This window comes from Hyperoodon ampullatus (genome assembly GCF_949752795.1).
Source record: "Hyperoodon ampullatus genome assembly, chromosome: 6".
In the NCBI taxonomy this organism is placed as follows: domain Eukaryota; kingdom Metazoa; phylum Chordata; class Mammalia; order Artiodactyla; family Ziphiidae; genus Hyperoodon; species Hyperoodon ampullatus.
The window spans coordinates 37,769,346-37,792,833 of record NC_136919.1 but is presented as its reverse complement, the minus strand read 5'-3'; the positions used below and the strand labels follow the sequence as shown (position 1 = coordinate 37,792,833).

Genomic DNA, 23,488 nt, shown 5'->3' with positions numbered 1-23,488 from the left:
AATTTTTTTTTTTTACTGCATTGGGTCTTAGTTGCGGCGTGCAGGATCTCCCATTGCAGTGCACAGGCTTCTCTCTAGTTGTGGCGCGGGTTCCAGAGCGCGTAGGCTCAGTAGTTGGAGTGCGCGGGCTCAGCAGTTGGGGTGCACAGGCTCAGTTGCCCCGCGGCATGTGGGATCTTAGTTCCCCGACCAGGGATCAAACCCATGTCCCCTGCACTGGAAGGCGGATTCTTAATCACTGGACCACCAGGGAAGTCCCCTGTGGCATGATTTTTCTGAAGTTCAAAAATTTTATTGCAATCAGCTCTATCAATTTTTCCCTTTGTTTTTTGCTTTTGACATTATGCTTAGAAAGCCTTCCCACTTTCAGATACTGTAAACATCACATGTCCTTTTAAAATATTTATTATTATATGTTTAGATCTATTATTTCATATTTAATCTATCTGGAATTTGGTGAGTGGTGAGAAGTAACTTAATTCCAACTAAGTTCTTTTCCCATTGGTTAGTTCCTTATTGAATAAAATAATTCTTTCTCAACTGAATTGAAACACTTAACAGTGATTAATTTTTAGGATTCTTTGATACTGATGTAAAACAAAGCAAGCGTGATGCTTTTGAGGAAAAAAATTTTCAAAATAGGCTTTTTTTCACAATTTTGTTTTATTTCTTCATGGAAAAGCTCTGTGTAGATTTAACATTTTAAAGGAAGATAGGATTTCTGGGACCTGTTACAGGATTGATTTTTACCTGGTTTCTGGAAATGAAATTTGGATAAGATAATATTCTTTTTTTTTTTTTTTATAAATTTATTTATTTATTTATTTTTTGGCTGTGTTGGGTCTTCGCCTCCGTGTGAGGGCTTTCTCTAGTTGTGGCAAGCAGGGGCCACTCTTCATCATGGTGCGTGGGCCTGTCACCATCGCAGCCTCTCCCGTTGAGGAGTACAGGCTCCAGACACGCAGGCTCGGTAGTTGTGGCTCACGGGCTTAATTGTTCCGTGGCATATGGGATCTTCCCAGACCAGGGCTCAAACCCGTGTCCCCTGCATTAGCAGGCAGATTCTCAACCACTGCGCCACCAGGGAAGCCCAAGATAATATTCTTACTAAAATTTTTAGGTGCTAATTATTCATTGTAGAGTAATGTAAATTAAAAAGAGGAAACATATTTAACAAAAAGGACATTTTTTTTTTTTTTTTTTTTTTTTTTTTTGCGGTACGCGGGCCTCTCACTGTTGTGGCCTCTCCCGTTGCGGAGCACAGGCTCCGGACGCGCAGGCTCAGCGGCCATGGCTCACAGGCCCAGCCACTCTGCGGCATATGGGATCTTCCCAGACCGGGGCACGAACCCGTGTCCCCTGCATCGGCAGGCGGACTCTCAACTGCTGCGCCACCAGGGAAGCCCAAAAAGGACATTCTTTATATGTTGTTTCATAATCTGATTTTTTAACTTAATGTTATATCACGAACATTTATGTTAATATCAGTAATATAAAAAAAGTAAATAAATAAAACAAAGCTTTATCACCTTTAAAGATAATCCAGTGCTCTGTTACATTGATTTATCATGATTCCTTTTACTCTGTTGTTAGACATTTAGGTTGATATATGTAATGATGTAAAACTGGGATGCCTTTCCAGAAATGCATAATACATTTCTGAGAATATTGGGAAACAAGAGGAAGTTCTGAAGTAAAAGAATGTCAAAGAGATTTCACCCCTTGAACTGTAGCATAGCAGATCACAGTCACTGTATATTGTGCCTCAAGTTTTTCTTTTCCTTGAACGAATCAGGAAAATGTTTGTATGTTAACTTTGTTTAGAATTATAGTAGGGACCAACATTGCTTTGCTTTTATGAAGAGAAAGAATGAGGGGAAAACACTCTAAAACTATATTGTCAAAAACAGCATCGTAATGAGGCACAGTGAACCCTACTCTGATTTTCTTTGAGTACCTTGAGGTCTGTGTATATTATTTGGCAGCAGAGAAAGGCTGCATTATTCCCTGGGTTTCCTTGTAAGAGGCCCTAATTCTGTGGAAACAGACTAGGTCACTCTGAAGGTAGCTAGCTGCTGGTTTGCAAAATGATACATTATGGGGAGCAGTCACTCTAGCTGCTTCAGACAAAATAACATCAACAACTTATACTGGAAATTAACTATGATTATTTGATATAATTTACAGGGAGAAGGGATCCTACTCCAGTATATAATAGAGTGCTTTCTTCCCATAGCCCACACCTTAAACTCTTGCCTTTCTGCTTGCCTTTCCTTCCTCTTCTTTGCCTAAAAGCACTGGTTGTAAGCAGGTTTAGGGTGGACAGTCACCCTCAGTCTTCAATTAAGGACCCATAGACACAGTAACCAAAATGCTCATGCTGTTGCAGGACGTGAATGCTCTTCGAGGAGCTGGGCAGCCTATGGTGACTCCGTCCATCCAGCCCTCTCTTCAGCCAGCCCATCCAGTGCTACCACAGATGACCTCACAAGGTAAGGAACCTCTCTGAGGCTCTGTGGCCTTGAATTGGGTCGGGACCAAAGTTGTCATCATTGTTCCTTAAAATGTTAGGCTGCATTGTTTTAGTATTGAGAACTGAACTAGAGTATAAAACTTGTCAGTTTGTCCCTGGGTAGGGCATTTTCAGACCTGGAGATGTATTTGGTCTGCTTGCTGTGTCTTCTGCTGTGTTGCATTGTCGGTTTTGGAAATCGGCACTCAGCTAATGAGCCATCTCCCTGTGTGTAATTCTGCACTTTGTGTCAGCTGATGGCGTCATAGGTCTGAGTCACGTGCACCTGAGCATGCCCAATTTCCTTCCACTAGCCCATTGCTGAGACTCCAGTAGAACTGATTTTAGGAGACTAGGTGAGAGAAGTGGTCAAGTCTGAAGAGTGGTGGTGTGAAAGGTGATAGTCCAGACTTGTACCAAGAAGCAAGGGATGGATAACAGTGAAAACTTCTTGCTTTATCTTAGCACCTCAGCCATCTGTTTCTGGGCTCCAAGCACCGTCTGCTGCCTTGATGCAAGTTGCATCTCATGATTCCCACTCAGCTGTATCTGGAAACGCCCAGTCCTTTCAGGTAACAACATTTTTAAACCATATCAGTTATAAGCTATAATTGATTATGGTTCTAGTCAGTCTCTTTTCTTCTTCTTGCACGACTTGTACTGTACCAGTTCCTCACAGAGTTTATAATTTTTCTCCTTCCTGAACCCCTACTTTCTCATGTCTAAACAAGCAAAGGATTACCTACCTTATAGGTGGTTGTAAAGATTTCGTGCAAGAACAAGCAAAGCACCTGGCACAAGGCCTGGCACATAGTAAAAGCCCAAGCAATGTTTGTTTGTTTTCCTTTTCACATATGTCTAATTGAGGGCTATAGATTCAAGTCTTCTGTGTTCTCTTCTGTCAAACAGCTGATAGGCCAAGGTTCTGCACTCCACTCAGCAGAACGGCTGTGGTGGAGGGTCAATGGATGGAGGCTGTGAGAAAATACAGCTGAACTCTTTGTCTAGTTATCCTCCAAAAGTGAGCTCTTAAAAGTAGGGTTTTTTCTGTTTTCACAGAAGGCAGTGGCAACAGCCTGTCTGCCTTTGCTGACTGTTTGCCCGGACAGTGGACTCTTTCTTTTGCCCTGACACATTTGATGGTTAAGACTTAGACTTAACTCCCCATGGTAACAGACCCTCACTTCCTTGGTGATTCTTGATGGAAGGATCAGAGTGATGGTGGCCCAGCTATGCCCCATTAGGAAGGGGTGTATCAGAATTGAGAAAAGTCCTACCTGGCCCTCTCCCCACTCCTGAATGGACCTAATGTAGAGTTATATCCTATAGACTAAGATTCTTTTTTAGTAATGGATGGGCGGTTATACCAATCCCTGGAAATGAGCTGGATTTCCTTAATTCAAGGAAGAACAACCATCATCACTAAAATGATAGCTGCTGTTTATTGAGCATTTATTGTCTTCCAGGCACTTACTTACCAGCTGTTAGGAACTTTACCTATATATCGCTTCATTTAATCCACACAACAACCCTAAGAAATGGTATTATTATTTTCATTTTATAGTTGAGATGGCTGAGGCTCAGAGGAAGATGAGAGCTCTTGGTCATACAGATAAGCATCAGAATCTAGAAGGGGAGAGGCATCCTTTGGAAACTGGTGGTTTTAGTTTGGAATCGCAGTGAACACCTCTTCTTTTACCTTAATGAAACCAAGCATCGTTTGCTTAGTTTTAAATTTTTTTAGACCATCAATAGGCCCAATGGCCGGGGGATGAATTCCTACTTAATTAAATCATCACAAGAGGACTGGGGAGTGACCTGAGACACGCTTCCCTCACTCTCTAGGTATGACTTTGGTGACCAGGCATCACTGGATTACATACATGACTCTTCTGCTGCAATTATTACCCAATACCAAACCCTGGTCTCATACATCTCCAGCTTCAATAAGCTTGAGTCTCCTTCCAGTTTAGCTACTTTATTCCATCCAAGACAAATTAAGCAGAAAAGAGAGATACGACTGTTTTATAAGCCATCTGTAACTTGGCATTTTCTCAGCCCTATACAGGTATGCAAGCCTACGCTTATCCTCAGGCACCAGCTGTTGCTTCCCAGCTGCAGCCCGTTCGGCCCTTGTACCCTGCACCGCTCTCTCAGTCTCCTCATTTTCAAGGTAGGAGTTTCTCATCTTCTGCTCTTGCTGTGCTTTCCTCCCTCCCATCCCTTTTTCATTTTGACTCCAGTAGATCTCTGCCCTTTTTTTCTTTTCTTTTTTTTAAACAAGTTAGTTGAGGTATGACTTACATACCGTGCAATTCACTCGTTTTAAGTGTACAATTCAATGGGTTTTTTTTTTTTTTTTTTTTTTTTTTTTTTTTTTTTTTTTTTTTTTTTTTTTTTTTCTGTACGTGGGCCTCTCACTGCTGTGGCCTCTCCCGTTGCGGAGCACAGGCTCCGGACACACACAGGCTCCGCGGCCATGGCTCGCGGGCCCAGCCACTCCGCGGCATGTGGGATCTTCCGGGATCGGGGCACGAACCCGTGTCCCCTGCATCGGCAGGCGGACTCTCAACCACTGCGCCACCAGGGAAGCCCCTTCAATGGGTTTTTTAAGGATGTTTACAGAGTTGTGCAACTATCACCATAATCCAGCTTTAGAACATTTACATCATCCCCACAAAAACCCTCATGGCCACTTTCTGTGTTTTGTTTCTTGCATTTTCTCCTGCCAGCCCTTTTTTTTTTTTTTTTTTTTTTTTTTGCGGTATGTGGGCCTCTCACTGTTGTGGCCTCTCCCATTGTGGAGCACAGGCTCTGGACGCGCAGGCTCAGCGGCCATCTTCCCGGACCAGGGCATGAACCTGTGTCCCCTGCATCGGCAGGCGGACTCTCAACCACTGCGCCACCAGGGAAGCCCTGCCAGCCCTTTTTAATTCCTCTCTCAGAGTTGCTCTGTAGGGTTCATAGCTAATAGTAAAAGAGTAAAACATTGGAGGAAATTGGGAGAAAACATGATGACTGTTCAGTATCTCAGATGAAAGCTATTTTCTTAAAATTTTAAAGTTGTGAAAAGAATATACTTCTATAAAAAGGTCAAACAACACAAAAAAGTGTGAAGTGAAGTTAACTGTTTTCCATCATTAAACCCCCCTGACCTTAGGAAACAGTCCCTTGGGTAACTTTTCAGATATCTTGTATACATGTACAAGTGTGGTTGCCTAGTGTAAAAAACAAAGCAAAATAAAATGCACACAGCTGGGATGGTATCCTGCCTTCTTGTTCTGCAGCTTGTCTTTTGTACAGTAATCACTTTGGGTATTAAGACCGTGGTAGGAAGAAGCAAGTATATCCCACAATGAAATTTATGGTCCTGGAGTGGTAAGGGTTTCCTGGGTGCATCCTTTGTCTGGAAGCCCTGCCCTTCTCCATCTGGGAAACCACTGAATCTGTCTTCTCCTCTGCTACCATCCTCTCTCCTCTCCTTCCAGAGACATAACTGTATACGTGTGTCACCAAAGAGTTAATATTGCTTTTCTCTGTGCTTCTTTTGTACCTTGTAACCTCGTACATGGTTCATTCTTTGCACTTACAACACTCTGTTATAATGATCTGTTTGCGCGTGAGTCTCCTCAACCAGACTGACCTTGCCAAGGGCAGGAACCATGTTTCATTCCTTGCTGTATCCTTGGTACCTGGTCCAATACCTGGCATGCAGTTGGGTGAATGGAGAAGCAATCTGAGTTGCTAGTGCACTACTTGTGCCCTTGAACCAGACTGTATCACTTGATGCATTTTGCAGGAGGATAGCTGGTTATTGTTAGCATTGGAGCCATTTTGTCTTTAACCCCTCTCCATCTTCTCCTGACAGTGTAAATCACCTACAGCATTTTCCAGTATTTGGAAATGTTCATTTCTTTCTTTCCTCTGTTGATAGAGCTGTTGGCTTTTCCTCATACAGTATCCTCTGCTACAGTTTCATAAGTTTCTTTTTGGCTTGTGTCTGTTCAGGATCAGGCGACATGGCTTCATTTCTCATGACTGAAGCCCGGCATCATAACACTGAAATTCGAATGGCAGTCAGCAAAGTGGCTGATAAAATGGATCATCTCATGACTAAGGTGACTGAGTCATCTCATGACTAAGGGGCTGTGTTGAAAGTGGGGGTATAAAGAGGGGATACAAACAGGGAGCAACCAGGGCAATAGGTAAACTCCTAGTTTCCTGTATTCATAGTAGTTAGTAGTTACTTCCCTAGAAGGGTCATTTTATTTGGGGATCCAGTTAGCAGAAGAAAACTCCTGCTTACATTGGAGATTGTCTCAGAAACTTATTAACCTCAAACAAGTAGTCAGACCTTGGGTAAATTGTATTTCTCCTTTTAAAAATTTCATGAAAAGTCTTTCTGACACTCCTTTTGTAGGTTGAAGAGTTACAGAAACGTAGCACTGGCAATTCCCTGCTCCTTCCTAGCATGTCGGTGACAATGGAAACAAGCATGATCATGAGCAACATCCAACGAATTATTCAGGTGAGAGTGATCAAGAGCAGAGCCCTCTAATATGTATAAAATAGATAACTAATAAAAAAAGTATATCAGTAAAAAAGAACAGAGCTCTCAACCTGGAGATCTTGCCCCTGCTCTCTCTGGAGATGTACTACTGTTTGAAACCTCTACTCCAGGAATAAGAGCATGTGATAAATGCTACACGGAGTTGGGAAATTCTGGAAAATCCATTATGGCTTAATTACTCCAAGTGACTTATCACTCTATTATCAGAAGGAAACATTTCTTTTTTGACCATATTCCAAAGTTTCTGCTTCATTTTATAGCCATTTATACATTTAGTCTATTGGATGTAGTGATTTGTATCCATCACGTAGAATTCGATACATTGTTTTAAGTATTATATTTACGTGGACATAAGTTCTAGATTTTTCTCTCAGCTATGTAACAGTTATCACCTGTCAGTTCAAGTTGATTCCCTTTTATCTGGTGCTTTTCTCTTAAACACTTAAGTTAAACATCATATATTTTGAATTAGGAAAATGAAAGATTGAAGCAAGAGATCCTTGAAAAGAGCAGTCGGATAGAAGAACAGAATGACAAGATTAGTGAACTAATTGAACGAAATCAGAGGTAATGACAGGTACGGGGCACTGGCTAGGATGGACAGAAAAGGGTTTAGTTTGTAAATGCCCAAGTTAAATAAGCATGTTTGTTTACAGAAGTTTATGTGTATTTCTGCTCTTTTCTGTTTCCTGCCTGTCATGTGAATTACTGCTTGTTGACTGAACGGGATTTCAGGAGAAAGGGCTCAGGAGGCTGTGATGTCATGCACGCCTGCGTTTGAATCCTGGCTCTGCTTCTCATTTGTTGTGTGGCTTTGGGCGTTTTATTTATTCCCACCGGCTCTAGTTTCCTCATCTGTAAAAGCAGTGTTAGTGCCTAGAGAACTCCCGATGTCAACTCTTCTCTCTTCTGTGTGGGCTGACTCTTCTTTTATCAACCAGAACTTCACTGATTTCCATATAAAACCCAAGCATTGTATAATTTTTCTAGATCCTTCTGAAAATTTTTTTTTGTGGGGAGGGGTCAGGGGAACATGTTACAGCAGCATTTCACTTTAAAATATCATCCTCCCATATTTCTCTTCTCCAGTGTCTCTTGTCTCCCACATGGAAGGGGGAAGGGGATTAGCTTTCTTTTCTTCCCTCCTTGCAGCCTTCATACTCCTGTCTCTTTCCTCTCTTATTTCCCCTCACCACCCATGTTCAAATTCCTCTCCTCTTCATTCTCTAAATTCAAAGCAATTCACCCCGGTCCAGGTTCCTGCCTCCAAACTTGCTTACTGTAGATCTTCGGAAAACAAAATGCTTTCAGATTGTTCCTGATGAAGGTATAGAGCAATGCTCTGTCAGCTGAATGTATTGATACATTGGGTTATACCTGGTGTGCATTGAGTGCTTGATAAATGTTTTCTTTTTCCCTGTCTATTTCACAGGTATGTTGAGCAGAGTAATCTGATGATGGAGAAGAGGAACAACTCACTTCAAACTGCCACAGAAAACACACAGGCAAGAGTTTTGCATGCTGAGCAAGAGAAGGTAAAGTAACTGGAGAGAGAGAAGCCCAAGTCAGGATGTGTGGAGCCAAGGAGTGTCCTCTGTACGTCCTTCCCAGTTTGCCTTTTAGCAGAATGTTTGCCATCATTGAGAAGAGAACTAGAAATCTTCCAACAGATTTTTAATATATCCAACATCCAGATTTCTGTTGTATAAATGCGTTACAATAAGTTGACTCAAAAACAATCACTGATGTTAGTAATCTGGTTAAGGTAAGGATTATACAGTTTATTAGAAACTAATCCTACTCTGCTGAAAAAATCAACAGACAATTTCTGTTATGCCACATAGCAAATATTTATCGTGAAGTTTGAGATTGTTTAGTTTGCTCCTTCATCTGTGTCTGCCAAAGCATTTTAAAGTTTTGCTGTTTGACTTCAGTCAGTTCAGAATTAGGTATTTTGACCTGTTTCTGAAGTAGCTATAAGGAAGGAAGACTGTTGTGGGTCTTGGGTTGAGATGACTGCTTTTGAAGCCCCACTCCTCCTGTCTTTGCTCCAGTGACACTGGTTTTCTGAAATGAGTTCCTTCTTGTTTGGGCTCCCCCTCATCAGCTGGGACATCGCAACCCTTTCATCGGCTGTTTTCTCAGATTTAAGAAGTGTTTTATATTTTGTATTTGAATTTTTTTGAAAACATGAAAATTGAATGGAATGCACTTTATAACTTGAGATAAGAGCTTTTGAGTGATTTTCCACTCTGCTTGTTCTTTGGTGAGAGTGACCATCCACCCCACTGCCTCTCCTCTGGAATTCATCCCCTCTAGTGGTCTTAGCTGCTGCAAGGCCCTGTGCAAGTGGTCTTCCCTCTGATATCAGTGAACTCTGGAGCCATGATAGACACAAAGCCCTCTGAGCGTTGTGTTAGTTCAGTTTCTGTTAGGCCAGTTGAGGCAGGACAGTGAGTAAAACTTCGATTCTACTTGCAGCAGGTGAAAACTCCTCCTCTGCCTGGAAGTCCAAACTGTCATTGTCCTCTGAGTTTAACAGATGAAAACCTAAGGCTGCTGAACAGCAAAAATAAGTATCTTAGAGCTCACTCTAAAGGTCGCATGTTACTAAAAAATTTATTCTGACACTTATTAAAATAGTAAGGAAGATTTTATTCAAGACTATTGCAATAGATGGGAGTTCCCTGGTGGCTTAGTGGTTAGGATTCTGGACTTTCACTGCTGTGGCCCAGGTTCAATCCCTGGTTGGGGAACTGAGATCTCACAAGCCACAAGGTGTGGTCAAAAAAATAAATAAAATAAAAAGACTATTGCAATAGGGAAGAAATGTTGAGCTCAACTCCAAATACAGTTAAGGCCAAGAAGGCAAGTGGGGAATTTACAGCCAAGGAGCAGAGTGTTGGGGGGTGGTCAGTGGATGGAAAATTACTAAGAGGAGACATCCTGGATAGGGGGATTCTTGCTAACGACAGGCCAAGGACTTAGACAGCAAAGGTTGGAATGGAGAACTTTGATCAGATATCAAGGGTAGAGATTCACTCTAAACTGACTTAGCAGGGATTCTTGCTAAAACTGGGCTGGTCCGGCCAAAGACAGGAGGGGAGAACAAGGTCATGGGCTTAGAGGAACCTAACTTGAAGTGTGATCAAGGAGAGAGCCTTTGCCAGCGTATACTCAGATACTCATTCATAGCTTATTTCTTTTTATTTTATGTACAATTTGTTTTATTTCCCCCACCTTTAAGAGAGCCAAAATATCAGATTTTAAATGTAAGCTAGAAAACTGATGAAGCCTTTGGAATAAATGTTTAAAACTGAGGTAGGCACAGTGAATACCCTAAGAAGGGACAAGTGATAATAAGAAAGTAGACAGCAGTAAGAATTCATGTAAAGTATAGTGGTGTAGGAGGAGTAATGGTAGTAGCAGTGTAATAGTATAGGAGAGTTGGTCCAACCCCGTAAATACGCTGCTGCCCAAAAATCAAAACCAGCGGAGCAGTCACTCACTGCCTTTCCTGTCATCTGATTTCTCCTATTTTTTACAGGAGCACATCAATTCAGGTGAAATGAATGTAGTATTTGTCATTTGTTTACCATTCCTTTTCATTGACCATCCTTTTAATTATCATTTTCAGTATCGCCCTTCATAAACAATATCTGTAGACAGTTTTCCAGGGTAGTCATTTTGACTTCATCGGATGTTACTTGAGAATATTTAGCTCCTGTTTGGCCAGTACAGAGCACCATTTAAAATGCATTGAAAAAATAAATAAACAAATAAAATGCATTGAGCAGTCAAAGAAGTTGGAGTGTTCCCTTCTTTTATTACCACTGTTCTTCAAAGAACCCACAGAGCAGTTACTCTCACGTGACCGATCTTTATAGTACTACTGTGGGTTGGCCAAAGAGTTCATTCCCAAGTGAACTCCTTGGCCAACCCAATATTAGTACAGTAGTGCTAGGGAGAAGTTGTAGCCTGAGAAGTGGATTGCCATCAAAGGCATTCAATTTAAAATTTAAAATACCCTTTTCTTGTTAAAAAAAAATGCTTGTTCATTATAGGAAACTTAGAAAATGGCAGGAATACCATTTCTCATGTATCAGATTGGTGAGATTTAACAATAGGTGGTGACTGTATACCAAGCCACTGAGTATTTTTTCATAACACTATTCTTAATAGTTGCATACAGGATAGATATACCAGTTGGCTTAAGCTCATTTTTAAAAATTATTTCGTGTTTCCATTGTTTGGCAACTATAAACTGCTACATCAGTCATCCTTGTAGCAAATTTTTTGTGTTCTTGCATAGTATTTCCTAAGGACAAAGTTTTGCAAGGGCATTCCTGAGTCAGAGACCTTGCACATTTGAGGGCTTGATTTGGGCTTAATTCAGGTTGAAGGTGGCCTTAGCTATCTTCCTACCAGTTCAGCCAGCACAGAATATGTGAGGTTGGGCCATCACCATCTTTAACGTGACATCGTACTTTGTTACTGTTCAGGCCAAGGTGACGGAAGAGTTAGCAGCAGCCACTGCACAGGTCTCTCATCTACACCTGAAAATGTCCGCCCACCAAAAGAAAGAAACGGAGTTGCAGGTACAGCTGACAGAAAGCATGAAGGAGACGGACCTCCTTAGGGGCCAACTCGCCAAACTGCAGGCAGAGCTCTCAGGTATGCCCTTGCTGGAGGGGGCTGGGATTTTGACAATGTAAACTTAAAGAATTACACTGTTTCCTTCCTCCCAGTCCATTTGGCACAATGCTAATGAAGTTTGTGAAGGACAGAGCCAAAGGTTAAGGTGAACCAGTATAAACCTATTACATGATTGTTTGGCAAAAAGGACAGCAAAAGAACTGACTGTCCGTTTAGAGTGGATCAGTGGCCACAGTTCTGCTTTGTTTGGGCGAGTGTTGAGTATCCTTGGTACTTAAGATTGGCCTCATAGGCCTTGAAGAGTTCATCTAACTTGTGACTAACTAATCTAACTGAAGGGTTCCTTTAACTTGTGACTCAGCAGAAGCTTAAGAAGCAGGTGCTTCCTGCTGCAATTGCCTCTTTCCTAGAACATGGATTGCAGTCCTTCAGCCTGGCACTCAAGGCCCCTCCACTTTGGCTTATTTCCTGTATGTTGCCCAGTTCAACATAGCTCTGGACATACTAGCCAGCCTGCTGCTTCAACACATCCTGTATTTCTTGCCTTGCTTTTTATCCATGCTATTCTCTGGACTTGGTGTGCCCACCATCGCCAAGTTTTGCCTCCAGTTCTCTCCAAAAACTGCCTCTTTCAGAAACTTTCCCTTTTTTTCCCTAGAATATTTGATCTCCTTTAAAATCCTTCATCTCCGAGTGCATTATTATGCCCATTGTCAGAGATAACCTTTGATCAGCACTACTTATATGTGTTTTCCCTTCTAGAATGCAAGCCTCTGAAGGGCAAGGATGGTGTCTTGCTCATCTTTGTAAAGTCCTTCCCTTAGTATTAGTTTAGTGCCTGGCACAATGGTGCTGCTCAAGACGTGGTGACTTGAAAGGCAGATTTGTGAAGACTGGCGTGTTGATTCATCCACCACTTTGTATAAAGAAAGACATGTGGAAGGCACAGATGGGACCAGTGGGTGGGGTGTGGCTGGAATAGCAGCAGAGTTAGGAAAAAGCAAAATTAACTTGCCCAAAAAGAAAGCTAAAAAACACTGATGTCAGTTGGTGAAGTGATACCTTGAAGATAAATCCCTTCCTTTATAGAGCATCACTTGGGCGCACTTGAGGGAAAATCTTAGATTTGAATGTCGTACAGATATCCTCTTTTCTGTTTTTGTGGTGCTCTGTGACAGTTACCTTAAGGGCACCATAAGGATCTCAAAAGTCTTCCAACAAAATTAATTTTGATGCATTACATTTTTATTATTTTTTATTGATGTATAGTTGATTACAATGTGTTAATTACTACTGTACAGCAAAGCGATTCAGTTATACATATATATACATTCTTTTTTTTAATATTCTTTTCCATTATGGTTCATCATAGGATATTGAATGTAGCTCTCTGTATTATACAGTAGGACCTTGTTGTTTGATGCATTACATTTTTTTTTTTTTTTTTTTTTTTTGCGGTACGCGGGCCTCTCACTGTTGTGGCCTCTCCCATTGCGGAGCACAGGCTCCGGATGCGCAGGCTCAGCGACCATGGCTCATGGGCCCAGCCGCTCCCCGGCATACGGGATCCTCCCGGACCGGGGCACGAACCCGTATCCCCTGCATCGGCAAGCGGACTCTCAACCGCTGCGCCACCAGGGAGGCCCGATGCATTACATTTTTAAGAAATATTCCAAATAGCTTTATTTGAGAAGGAATGTTTTGAAAGCAGACTCTTGGTAGAATTTCCCAGCTACCAAGAGAGTTGAGAATATCTTACCCAGGCAGTGAGAAAGGGCCTGGACCACTACTAAACAAAGATCTCAATGTGTTGAGTCCAGTGTGTTGAGATGATGACTGAAATGGAATTGTGGGACTGGTAATATTCCGAAGGTGGTCTCTGACCGCTTGGAACATTTCTCTTCCATTTTGTATGTGTCGAAGGTGACACGTAGGTGCAGAGATAAATATGGATGGATGGGGGAGTCAGTTTATGGCTTGATAAACCTGCTGTTGGTCAGTGAGGTGATGCTGGAAGAAGTGAGTGGAAGAGGCTCGTGTGGTAGGGTTGGGAGATGATGGGATGCAGCCTTGAAGGCGGTGCTGGGATGCCATGCAGCCCACTGCAGCTCTGGTTCTGCAGCCAAGTCTCTGTGCTGTCATATCCCAGAGCTCCAGGAAACCTCTGAGCAAGCACAGTCCAAATTGAAGAGTGAAAAGCAAAGCCGGAGACAACTGGAACTCAGGGTAACGTCCCTGGAGGAGGAGCTGACTGACCTTCGAGCTGAGAAGGAGTCTCTGGAAAAGGTAAGTTCTACATCTGAAGTTTCTCTGTTGGGCCCAAGTGGCCAGGGTTAGCTGTTTAATAAACATTTTTATTTTCCTTTTAAAAATTACAGTTGCATGTGCTCATTGTAACAAATACAAATAATACAGAAAAATATAAAATAAAAAATAAAATTTATCTTTTCCCCCTCTCATACACTAGAGGCAACAACTATAAAAGGTGTATGATTATTCTTCCAGATTGTTTTCTGTGTATATAATATATACATACACATATGTATATACATGTATGTATAAAATAAATGTACATACATGTATGTATGCTGATAACATTTTTAACAATAATGAGATCGTATTTATTTATTTATTTATTTATTTTTATTTTTTATTTTTGGCTGCGTTGGGTCTTTGTTGCTGTGCGCGGGCTTTCTCTAGTTATGGCAAGTGGGGGCAACTCCTCATTGTGGTGCGCGGGCTTCTCATTGCGGTGGCTTCTCTTGTTGCGGAGCACGGGCTCTAGACATGTGGGCTTCATAGTTGTGGCATGCGGACTCTAGAGCGCAGGCTCAGTAGTTGTGGTGCACGGACTTAGTCGCTCCGTGGCATGTGGGATCTTCCCGGACCAGGGCTTGAACCTGTGTCCCCTGCACTGGCAGGCAGATTCTTAACCACTGCACCACCAGGGAAGCCCCTGGGATCATATTTAATACTTAAAAAAAAAATTGTATTGTGGCCATTATACTAATGAGAACTTTCTCATTCTTTTTTTTTTTTTTGCAGTGTTGATTATTTTTATTTATTTGTTTATTTAAATTAGGGTATAATTGCTTTACAGTGGTGCTAGTTTCTGCTGTACAGGAAGTGAATCAGCTGTAGGTGTACATATACCCCCTCCCTCCTGGACCTCCCACCACCCACCCCCATCCCACCCATCTAGTTCAACACAGAGCACCAAGCTGAGCTCCCTGTGCTATACAGCAGGTTCCCACTAGCTATCCACTTTACACATGGTAGTGTATATATGTCAGTCCCAATCTCCCACCACCCCGCCCCTCCACCCTGTGTCCACACGGCCGTTCTCTACATCTGCATCTCTATTCCTGCCCTGAAAATAGGTTCATCTGTACCATTTTTCTAGATTCCACATATATGCGTTAATATACGGTATTTGTTTCTCTCTTTCTGACTTACTTCACTCTGTATGACATTCTCTAGGTCCATCCACGTATCTGCAAATGACCCAATTTCATGCCTTTTTATGGCTGAGTAATATTCCATTGTATATATGTACCACATCTTCTTTATCCATTCATCTGTCAATGGACGTTTAGGTTGCTTCCATCTCCTGGCTATTGTAAATAGTGCTGCTGTGAACATTGGGGTGCATGTGTCTTTTTTGAATTATCGTTTTCTCAGGGTATATGCCCAGTAGTGAGATTGCTGGGTCGTATGGTAGTTCTATTTTTAGTTTTCTAAAGAACCTCCATACTGTTTTCCATAGTGGCTGTATCAATTTACATTCCCACCAACAGTGCAAGAAGGTTCCTTTTCTGAACACGCTCTCCAACATTTATTGTTTGTAGATTTTTTGATGATGGCCATTATGACCAGTGTGAGATGATACCTCATTGTAGTTTTGACCTTCATTTCTCTAATTATTAGTGATGTTAAGCATCTTTTCATGTGCCTCTTGGCCATCTGTATGTCTTCTTTGGAGAAATGTCTATTTAGGTTTTCTGCCCATTTTTTGATTGGCTTGTTTGTTTTTTTGATATTGAGCTGCATGAGCTGTTTGTATATTTTGGAGATTAATCCCTTGCCAGTTGCTTCGCTTGCAAATATTTTCTCCCATTCTGAGTGTTGTCTTTTCATCTTGTTTATGGTTTTCTTTGTTGTGTGAAAGCTTTTAAGTTTAATCAGGTCCCATTTGTTTATTTTTGTTTTAATTTCCGTTACTCTAGGAGTTGGGTCAAAAAAGATCTGTGATTTATGTCAAAGAGTGTCTTTCTTATGTTTTCCTCTAAGAGTCTTTTTTTTTTTTTGCGGTACACAGGCCTCTCACTGTTGTGGCCTCTCCCGTTTCAGAGCACAGGCTCCTGATGCGCAGGCTCAGTGGCCATGGCTCATGGGCCCGGCCGCTCTGCGGCATGTGGAATCTTCCCGGACCCGGGCACGAACCCATGTCCCCCTGCATCGGCAGGCGGACTCTCAACCACTGCGCCACCAGGGAAGCCCCTCTAAGAGTTTTATAGTGTCCAGTCTTACATTTAGGTCTTTAATTTTCATTCTTTATAACTACTACATAGTAGTCTACTGTGAGGTTGTACCATAGTTTATTTAACTATTCACCTGTTGATGGATATTTATGTTTCTCTTTTTTCACTATTTCAAGCACTGCTGTTGTGGACATCTTTGTACTATATAACTATTTTTGCAAATTCATTTAAGCATTTCCATAAAATGGATCGCTCGAATTAGAATTGCTGCATTAGGAGGGAGATGCAAGAGGGAAGAGATATGGAAACATATGTATATGTATAACTGATTCACTTTGTTATAAAGCAGGAACTAACACACCATTGTAAAGCAATTTTACTCCAATAAAGATGTTAAAAAAAAAAAGAACTGCTGCATCAGAGAAGAATGCTTAACATCTAAATTTTTGAAATAAATATTGCCAGATTATGCTTGAAGAGTTTGTTAGCTTACATTTCCAGCACTGTGTGAACAAGCCCATTTCTCCATACTTTTTCCAACTCTGCACATATCAATTTTTCTAATCTTTATAGTCTGATAGGTGAAATATACTATCTTGTCTTAATATGTGTTTTTGTTAGTATTAAAGCTTTCATATATTTAATGCCTATTTGTATTCTGTGAATTCTTTTTAATGTCCTTTGGTATTTTATCTATTGTAATATTAGTTTGATTTAGAAACACTGTTAAAGGTGCTATCCTTTGTCAGTCATAGATGTTACAAATATTTTTCTAGTTTGCTGTTTTTTAACTTTATTTAATAGTATCTTTTGATGTTTTATAAATTTAATATCAGGGTAATACTAGCCCCACTGAATGGATTGGGAACAGTTCTGTCTTTTTCTATGCTCTGAAACAGTTTAAATATGAAAACAACAACCTCTTTCTGAGGTTTTAATAAAACTCTAGTAAAGTCCTTTTGGCCTAGTGCCTTTTTAGGGGATAAATCTTGGTCTATATTTTCAGTTTCTTCTATGATTTTATCAGGTTTTTTAAAAACCAGTTCTTTGTGATTTTGGCGGCTGTTTCAGTTTTTCATTGTTCTAGATACTACTGCAGTGACCATCCTTGTAGCACATTATCTTTATGAACACGATCTACTGCTTCCTTAAATTATAATTTGTGTAAATTCTGGGTGTGTGTGCATATTTTGAAAGTCCTTTCACAGGATTGTGATTTTCCTACTAGTAGATTATGAAAGTATCTACTTCCCTCTACCCTCACCACTGTTAAGATATTCCCCATCTCTTCATAGAATGGTAGATAAAGCTCTTCTTGTTTTCCTTCTTCTTGTCACAATTTTTTTCTGCCAGTAGCCAAGAATGTTAAATATATAGGGGAAATTAAATTGGAAAAATGAATTGTTTCCAGAAACGAAGTAAGGACCCAGTGACGTTAATAGCTACCACCACCAACCATCACCATCTCCATTTATCCTCTATCAGACAACTAGAGCTGATGTTGGTTCTCTTGTTCCTAAGAACCTCTCAGAAAGGAAAAAGAAGTCAGCTCAAGAGCGCTGTCAGGCTGAGGAGGAGATAGATGAAATTCGTAAATCACACCAGGAGGAATTGGACAAACTTCGACAGCTCTTGAAAAAGGCTCGGGTGTCCACGGACCAAGCAGCTGCAGATCAGGTAATGGGAAGCTGAAGCACTTTGGAAATAAAAGGAAGCATGAAGGACTCAGAAAAGTTTCTAGTTTCTTCTTTATCCTTTAGGATGAGATTTCTCATAGTTGATGGGCTAACTTTGGACAAAGGTGGAAGAAGAGCCAGGAATCGAATGGAGAATCTTCTTCCTTTTTTAAAGCTTAGTGAGAATTTTACTATAAGTAAAACATGAAGGAAAAAATTCTTTATAAAAACATTCCAAACATAAGGCCAAAGTCCTCACCCACCAGACACCATCCTTCAGGCACATTATCATCCTTGAAAAGAAGGGACTTATTTAGGTAATTAGGCAGGGAAACCAGGGATAGTGGCAGTACACAGCTGGATCTCTAGTCCATTTGACAGCAGCCTTTCTTTTTGTAAGTTCCTAAATTCATGTTTGTATGTTCTTTAATTAGAGTGAATTGGTGCCCTCAATTTGATCACCTTTGGGAATTTGGACAAAAATAAGTTTCTTCTGAACCCATGAAGTTTAAGGGCCTGGATCCTGAAAAGTATGATCATACTAGGGCCCTGCCTTCCTGGGACCTGTCTAGACAGTCATACCTTTACCTGGTTGGAGTACCTTTTAGAGTCCTAGCAACCAAGGTCTTCCAAACAGTTGTTTCCTTGCTAAATCTGGGCTCTTAGCTTACTCTTTTTGCCTTGTTGAAGATGGGCTTCTTTAGATGTGACTAGACCGCCCAGCATATGGGGATTACTTTCTCTTGGCAGCTGTCTCTAGTACAGGCTGAGCTGCAGACCCAGTGGGAAGCCAAGTGTGAACATCTGTTGGCCTCTGCCAAGAATAAACACCTGCAGCAGTACCAGGAGGCGTGTGCACAGAGAGATGCCAGGCAGCAGAAGCTGCTCCATCTTGAGGAGAAGGTGGGTGTTTTCCCTGGACTTCGACAGCCTGGTTAATTTGAGGCAAACAGGTTGTTCAAGTCTTGCAGATCCTTTTGTACCTGAAAGATGTTAATAGCTTGAAAACAGAATCATACTTGCTCAGCTCTCCAGTTTATCAGTAATCTTTCACATACTCATTTGGGATGACAGGTCAGTGACCTAGAAAAAAAAAAAGCAGCATTCATAATCTGGACCATGTTTTCCATTATAATCTGATCCTTCATTTATTAAGCAAATATTTATTGAGTGCCAGTTGGGTTCCAGACACTGTGTTAGGGAAAGGGCTTACAAAGAACTCTCCTCAAGAATCTCACAATCAAGGAAGGGAGACCAAGGAACAGAGATAAGCATTAAATGCTGTGAAACCCAGAAGAGGAAGTGCCTAGGGGAGCATAGCCAAGAAAGACAAGGAGCTTCGGTGAGGTGGGGAAGGCGACAGAGGCTCTGGGCAGAGGCCCTGAGGTGGGCTGGAGCACAGGTGTGGTGGGATCATCTGGCATAAAAACGAGAGAGAGAGTGGGATGGCTTAGCACCAAAGTCCTCATATCTGGAGGTCAGTTTCTTAAAGTACCCAGTTGAAAATCTGACTCAGAGATGAGGAAGGCAATCTTGTAGGTGAATAGGTTGCTTCTAACGTCCACTGTTCATATGTCTGTGTGACTAGGGTTATGAAACCCTGCCCCCCACCTGCCCCACCTTTTTATTTTATTCTTGACCTGATGAGGAACAAGGCAAGTGACCTCGTTGGTAAAGAGGAGATGAAGTTGTGAGTTGAGATTGCGTGATGAGGAAATGGAGTGCCCTGAGTCAGCAGGCCTGGGCAGGGGCGGAGGGTGTGGATGTCAGCAGACCGAAGTGAGATTGACACTTGAAGCTTAGGATGGTTCTCCTCCTCCTGGGTTTCCTGACCTTCACCTGGAAGTCCAGGTTCCAAGGCCACAGCCACAGTATGTTTTGCAGTGTTTAGCCCTCCAGGCCCAAGTCACAGCCCTGACAGAGCAAAATGCACAGCACATCAAGGACCTGGAGAGCAAGTCCCAGATGTCTGGGGTTGAAGCTGCTGCTGCTGCTGCGGACCCCTCAGAGAAGGTGAGCTGGTGATTTCGGGGAAGTGAGCCATGTCATGTCCGGGGGTTGAATGTGCACATCAGGCGTTCAGAAAGAACTTTTGTCAGTTTGTTGTGTTGTTAGCTTTTTTCCTAACTTTATCCATCTCCCATTTATCTGACTTAAGTCACAGTTAACCCATTGGAACCTATCTCTTTGGTGGCAACCCCCATAGGGCCTTATCCTGAGGTTTTGACAGATAAGGGAAATGTTTCTAAATCACAGGAGAGGAGTGGGAAGTGTGCCCAGCATCTTCTAGCCACTAATCCTCATAGCCCATGACAGCTCTAGTGGTGGCCACGGTGGGAGGAAAGCATCAGTGAGTGGTCTTTGAGCAGTCTTGGGCACACAGGCCACAGCTTACCCATCCTTCACAGCCCTCCTCTCAAGTGCTGCTCATTATTTAACATTGTCCCCCCCACAGTGACAGCCTTAGGTGTCTCAGTCACTGACCAGCTGTGTCCCACTGCAGAGTTCTAAGAGGGCTTCATTTTAGCCTTCCAAACCTCTCTCTGGAAGTTAACATGCATCCCTTAGTCGCTTGATTTTGGCAGTGTACATTTTGATACTGTTTTTCTCTCCTCATGTCGTCACGCAGGTCAAGAAGATCATGAACCAGGTGTTTCAGTCCTTGCGGGGAGAGTTTGAGCTGGAGGAGTCTTACAATGGCAGGACCATTCTGGGGACCATCATGAACACTATCAAGGTACAGCTGGCTCTCGATTGTTTCACTGAGATGGGTATCTTGTTGCTTAAGTACCGTCTAAGGGATCCTGAGTAAAAAAATGATTCAAGGCTGTTCATCAGTAACTAGGATGCCTGGAATGACTTACCTGCACAGATATGGACAGCCTCCTTTGAGAGGAGGAAACAAAGTCATTTGAACTGAAAAAAACTAACTGAAAAACCAAGTCACTTGAACTAGATGACCAGTTGTGTTAATAGGAGAGCTAGGAGTGCCTAGGAGTGCCTCTGTTTCCGGTCAGTGATCCTCTCCTCTTTCTTGGCTTTTGAACAGATGGTGACTCTTCGGCTGTTAAACCAACACGAGCGAGAGAAGGGAGAGAGCAGCAATGAAGAAGAGGAAGAGGAAGAAGAAGAGGAGCGACCTCAGAGTGCTTCCGGACCGTCTCAGGCACCCTTGAACAGGGAGAGGCGGGAGCCCCCCACGGTGCCGTCAGAGCAGGTGGTCCAGGAAGCTGCCCCGCTGCCTCCTCAGGCCCTCCCCACTCCCCAGGATGATGCACAGAGAAGGGAAGGGGAGCCCTCAGAAGCAGAGGCGCACTCAGAGATAAAAGAACCGGCTTGCCTCCCCTCCCGAAGAGCTCTGGGGCCCCCAACTTCAATTCCCCCTGCGCCTCCAGGCCCTGTGACTGTGGACTCTGCGGGTGAGGAGGCGCTGGCAGCCAGCCCATTGGGAGATGCCTGTGTCGGGGAGCAAGAAAGCTCCACGAGACTGCCCCTGACTTCAGACCCCGAGAAGGTGGACTCACTGGCTGTGGGGCCTGAAAGTCCAGGAGGAGAGCCTCAGGCTCCAGAGCTCCAGGAAGACGAGGATGGCACTAGCTCCGCTGCTCCCTCCCAGGAGCCGCACGGCACAGAGGCAGCGTCTGCAGCCGTAGGAGCAGTGCCTGGACCCGAACGCTGTTCTCAGCATCCCAGGTGTGTCCCCTGGGCAGAGTTTCAGGAACAAGGCGGCTGCGTGTGGAGGTTGTCTCTGGTTTCTCCAGGGCTGGTGACTCATCCTCAGAACCTGGCTGGCCGATTCGCTTACTCATTCATTCATTCATTCATTCATGCATGCATGTATTCGTAACAGGCTCTGTGGCAGGCACTGTGGTAGTGTGGGAGGCAAGGCAGAGTTCCTGAGCTGAGGAGCTTACAGTCTGGTGGAAAGACAGACAGACTCTTACACAGTTGAGCTCGAACAGCGCAGGGGTTAAGGGTGCTGACCTTCTGTGTGTAACTTTACAGTTGGTTCATCCCCAGATTCAGCCAACTGCGGGTCGTGTAGTACTTTAGTACATATTCATTGAAAAAAGTCTACACATAAGTGGGCCTGTGCAGTTCAAACCTGTATTCTTCAAGGGTCAACTGTATGTTATAAATGCATGACAAATGCTGCTTTAAAAATAAAAACAGGGTGTCTAATAGAGAATAAAGAGAGAGTTATTCTGCATTAGACAGAGTGATAAGAGGGGCTTATTCTATTTTAGATAGAGTGATTAGTAGGAATTATTCTACTTTAGGTAGAGTGATTAGGGAAGGATTCTGAGAAGGTAACATTTAAGCTGAGACCTGAAGGATGGATAGAAGCCTTCCCTGCCAAGAGTGGGAAGAAGCATTTGCAGAAAGCAAGAACAGCACGTGCAAGGCCCTGCGGTAGGAGGGACGTGACACAATCAAGGAGGAAGGCACAGTGAGTGGGAGGAGAGTGGCATTATGCTGAGGTTGGAAAACTCAATAGGAGCCAAGTCATGTGAGATTTTGTTGTCACTGTTAGAAGTTTGGACTTTAAGTGCAGTGAAAAGCTATTAAAGGGATTTAAGCAGAAGGGTGCCATGGTCTGATTTACCGGCTTTGAAAGATCGCTCTGGGGACTTCCCTGGTGGTGCAGTGGTTAAGAATCCACCTGCCAGTGCAGGGGACAGTTTGGAGCCCTGGTCCAGGAAGATCCCACATGCCATGAAGCAACTAAGCCCGAGAGCCACAACCACTGAGCCCACATGCTACAACTACTGAAGCCCGCACGCCTAAAGCCTGTGCTCTGCAGCAAGAGCCGCCACCCCAATGAGAAGCCCACGTACAGCAGCGAAAACCTACTGTAGCCAAAAATAAATAATAAATAAAAATAAATAAATCTATTTTAAAAATTATATTAAAAAAAAAAGATCGCTCTGTAGGTTATGGAGGGAGTCAAGAGTGCTGGGAGGCCAGTGTGGAGAGGGAGGAATTCCTGGGTGATTACCCCAGGATTCTGTTGGATTCTTACCCCAGAGCCTGTGGGCATTGTGGCCTGGAGCAGAAACAACATTTTCCTATGACTTGATTTTCCTGATTTTTCTTTCAGTCTCTCTGAGGATGAAGAGGATGAACTGTTTCAAGGGACAACTCTGAAAGTTCCGAAGCCCAAAGCACAGGCTGAGGAGGAGGATGAAGACGAGGTGGTAAGGAAGTCCCAGGCGCTGCCAAGTCCTCACACTGCTCCCTGGGGGCCCTTCCCTGCTGGCTGTGAGAAGAGGAATGGAGTCTGTTGGCGGCCCTCTCCCTGGGCTCTGTGCTCAGGGCCCTGTGGGAGCAGGCTTGGGGTTGGGAGGGGGCAGCTCTGTAAGCATGGTGGGGATGGTCAGATACCACTTTATTCTTGACAAAGGACCACAGTCTCCATTCATGCAGCAGTGGTTTCTACTTTAAGTAAAGAAAGTTGGGCTGCTTCGTCCTGTACTAGAGTGCTAAAGCCTCAGGTTTCCTCAGCTCTGCTAAGGGATTATATTTTAGAATTGGAAAGGACTTTGATGATCTTGTCTGGCATCCTCATTCATAAACAGACTGAGCCTCAGAA

General features: G+C 42.9%; 1 protein-coding gene across 1 annotated transcript in view; it reads left to right on the top strand.

The window, feature by feature from the left end:
- Positions 1 to 23,488, top strand: part of FKBP15 (FKBP prolyl isomerase family member 15) — a 57,811-nt gene that overhangs the window by 32,606 nt on the left and 1,717 nt on the right. Inside the window, exons 13-27 of the mRNA XM_079706883.1 lie at positions 2,390 to 2,492; positions 2,978 to 3,084; positions 4,571 to 4,685; positions 6,521 to 6,630; positions 6,933 to 7,040; positions 7,555 to 7,649; positions 8,515 to 8,617; positions 11,585 to 11,756; positions 13,888 to 14,024; positions 17,741 to 17,896; positions 18,646 to 18,798; positions 19,780 to 19,908; positions 20,525 to 20,632; positions 20,945 to 21,588; positions 22,997 to 23,093. Coding sequence (XP_079563009.1) covers positions 2,390 to 2,492; positions 2,978 to 3,084; positions 4,571 to 4,685; positions 6,521 to 6,630; positions 6,933 to 7,040; positions 7,555 to 7,649; positions 8,515 to 8,617; positions 11,585 to 11,756; positions 13,888 to 14,024; positions 17,741 to 17,896; positions 18,646 to 18,798; positions 19,780 to 19,908; positions 20,525 to 20,632; positions 20,945 to 21,588; positions 22,997 to 23,093 — 2,337 coding nt within the window. The remainder of the gene's footprint in view (positions 1 to 2,389; positions 2,493 to 2,977; positions 3,085 to 4,570; positions 4,686 to 6,520; positions 6,631 to 6,932; positions 7,041 to 7,554; positions 7,650 to 8,514; positions 8,618 to 11,584; positions 11,757 to 13,887; positions 14,025 to 17,740; positions 17,897 to 18,645; positions 18,799 to 19,779; positions 19,909 to 20,524; positions 20,633 to 20,944; positions 21,589 to 22,996; positions 23,094 to 23,488) is intronic.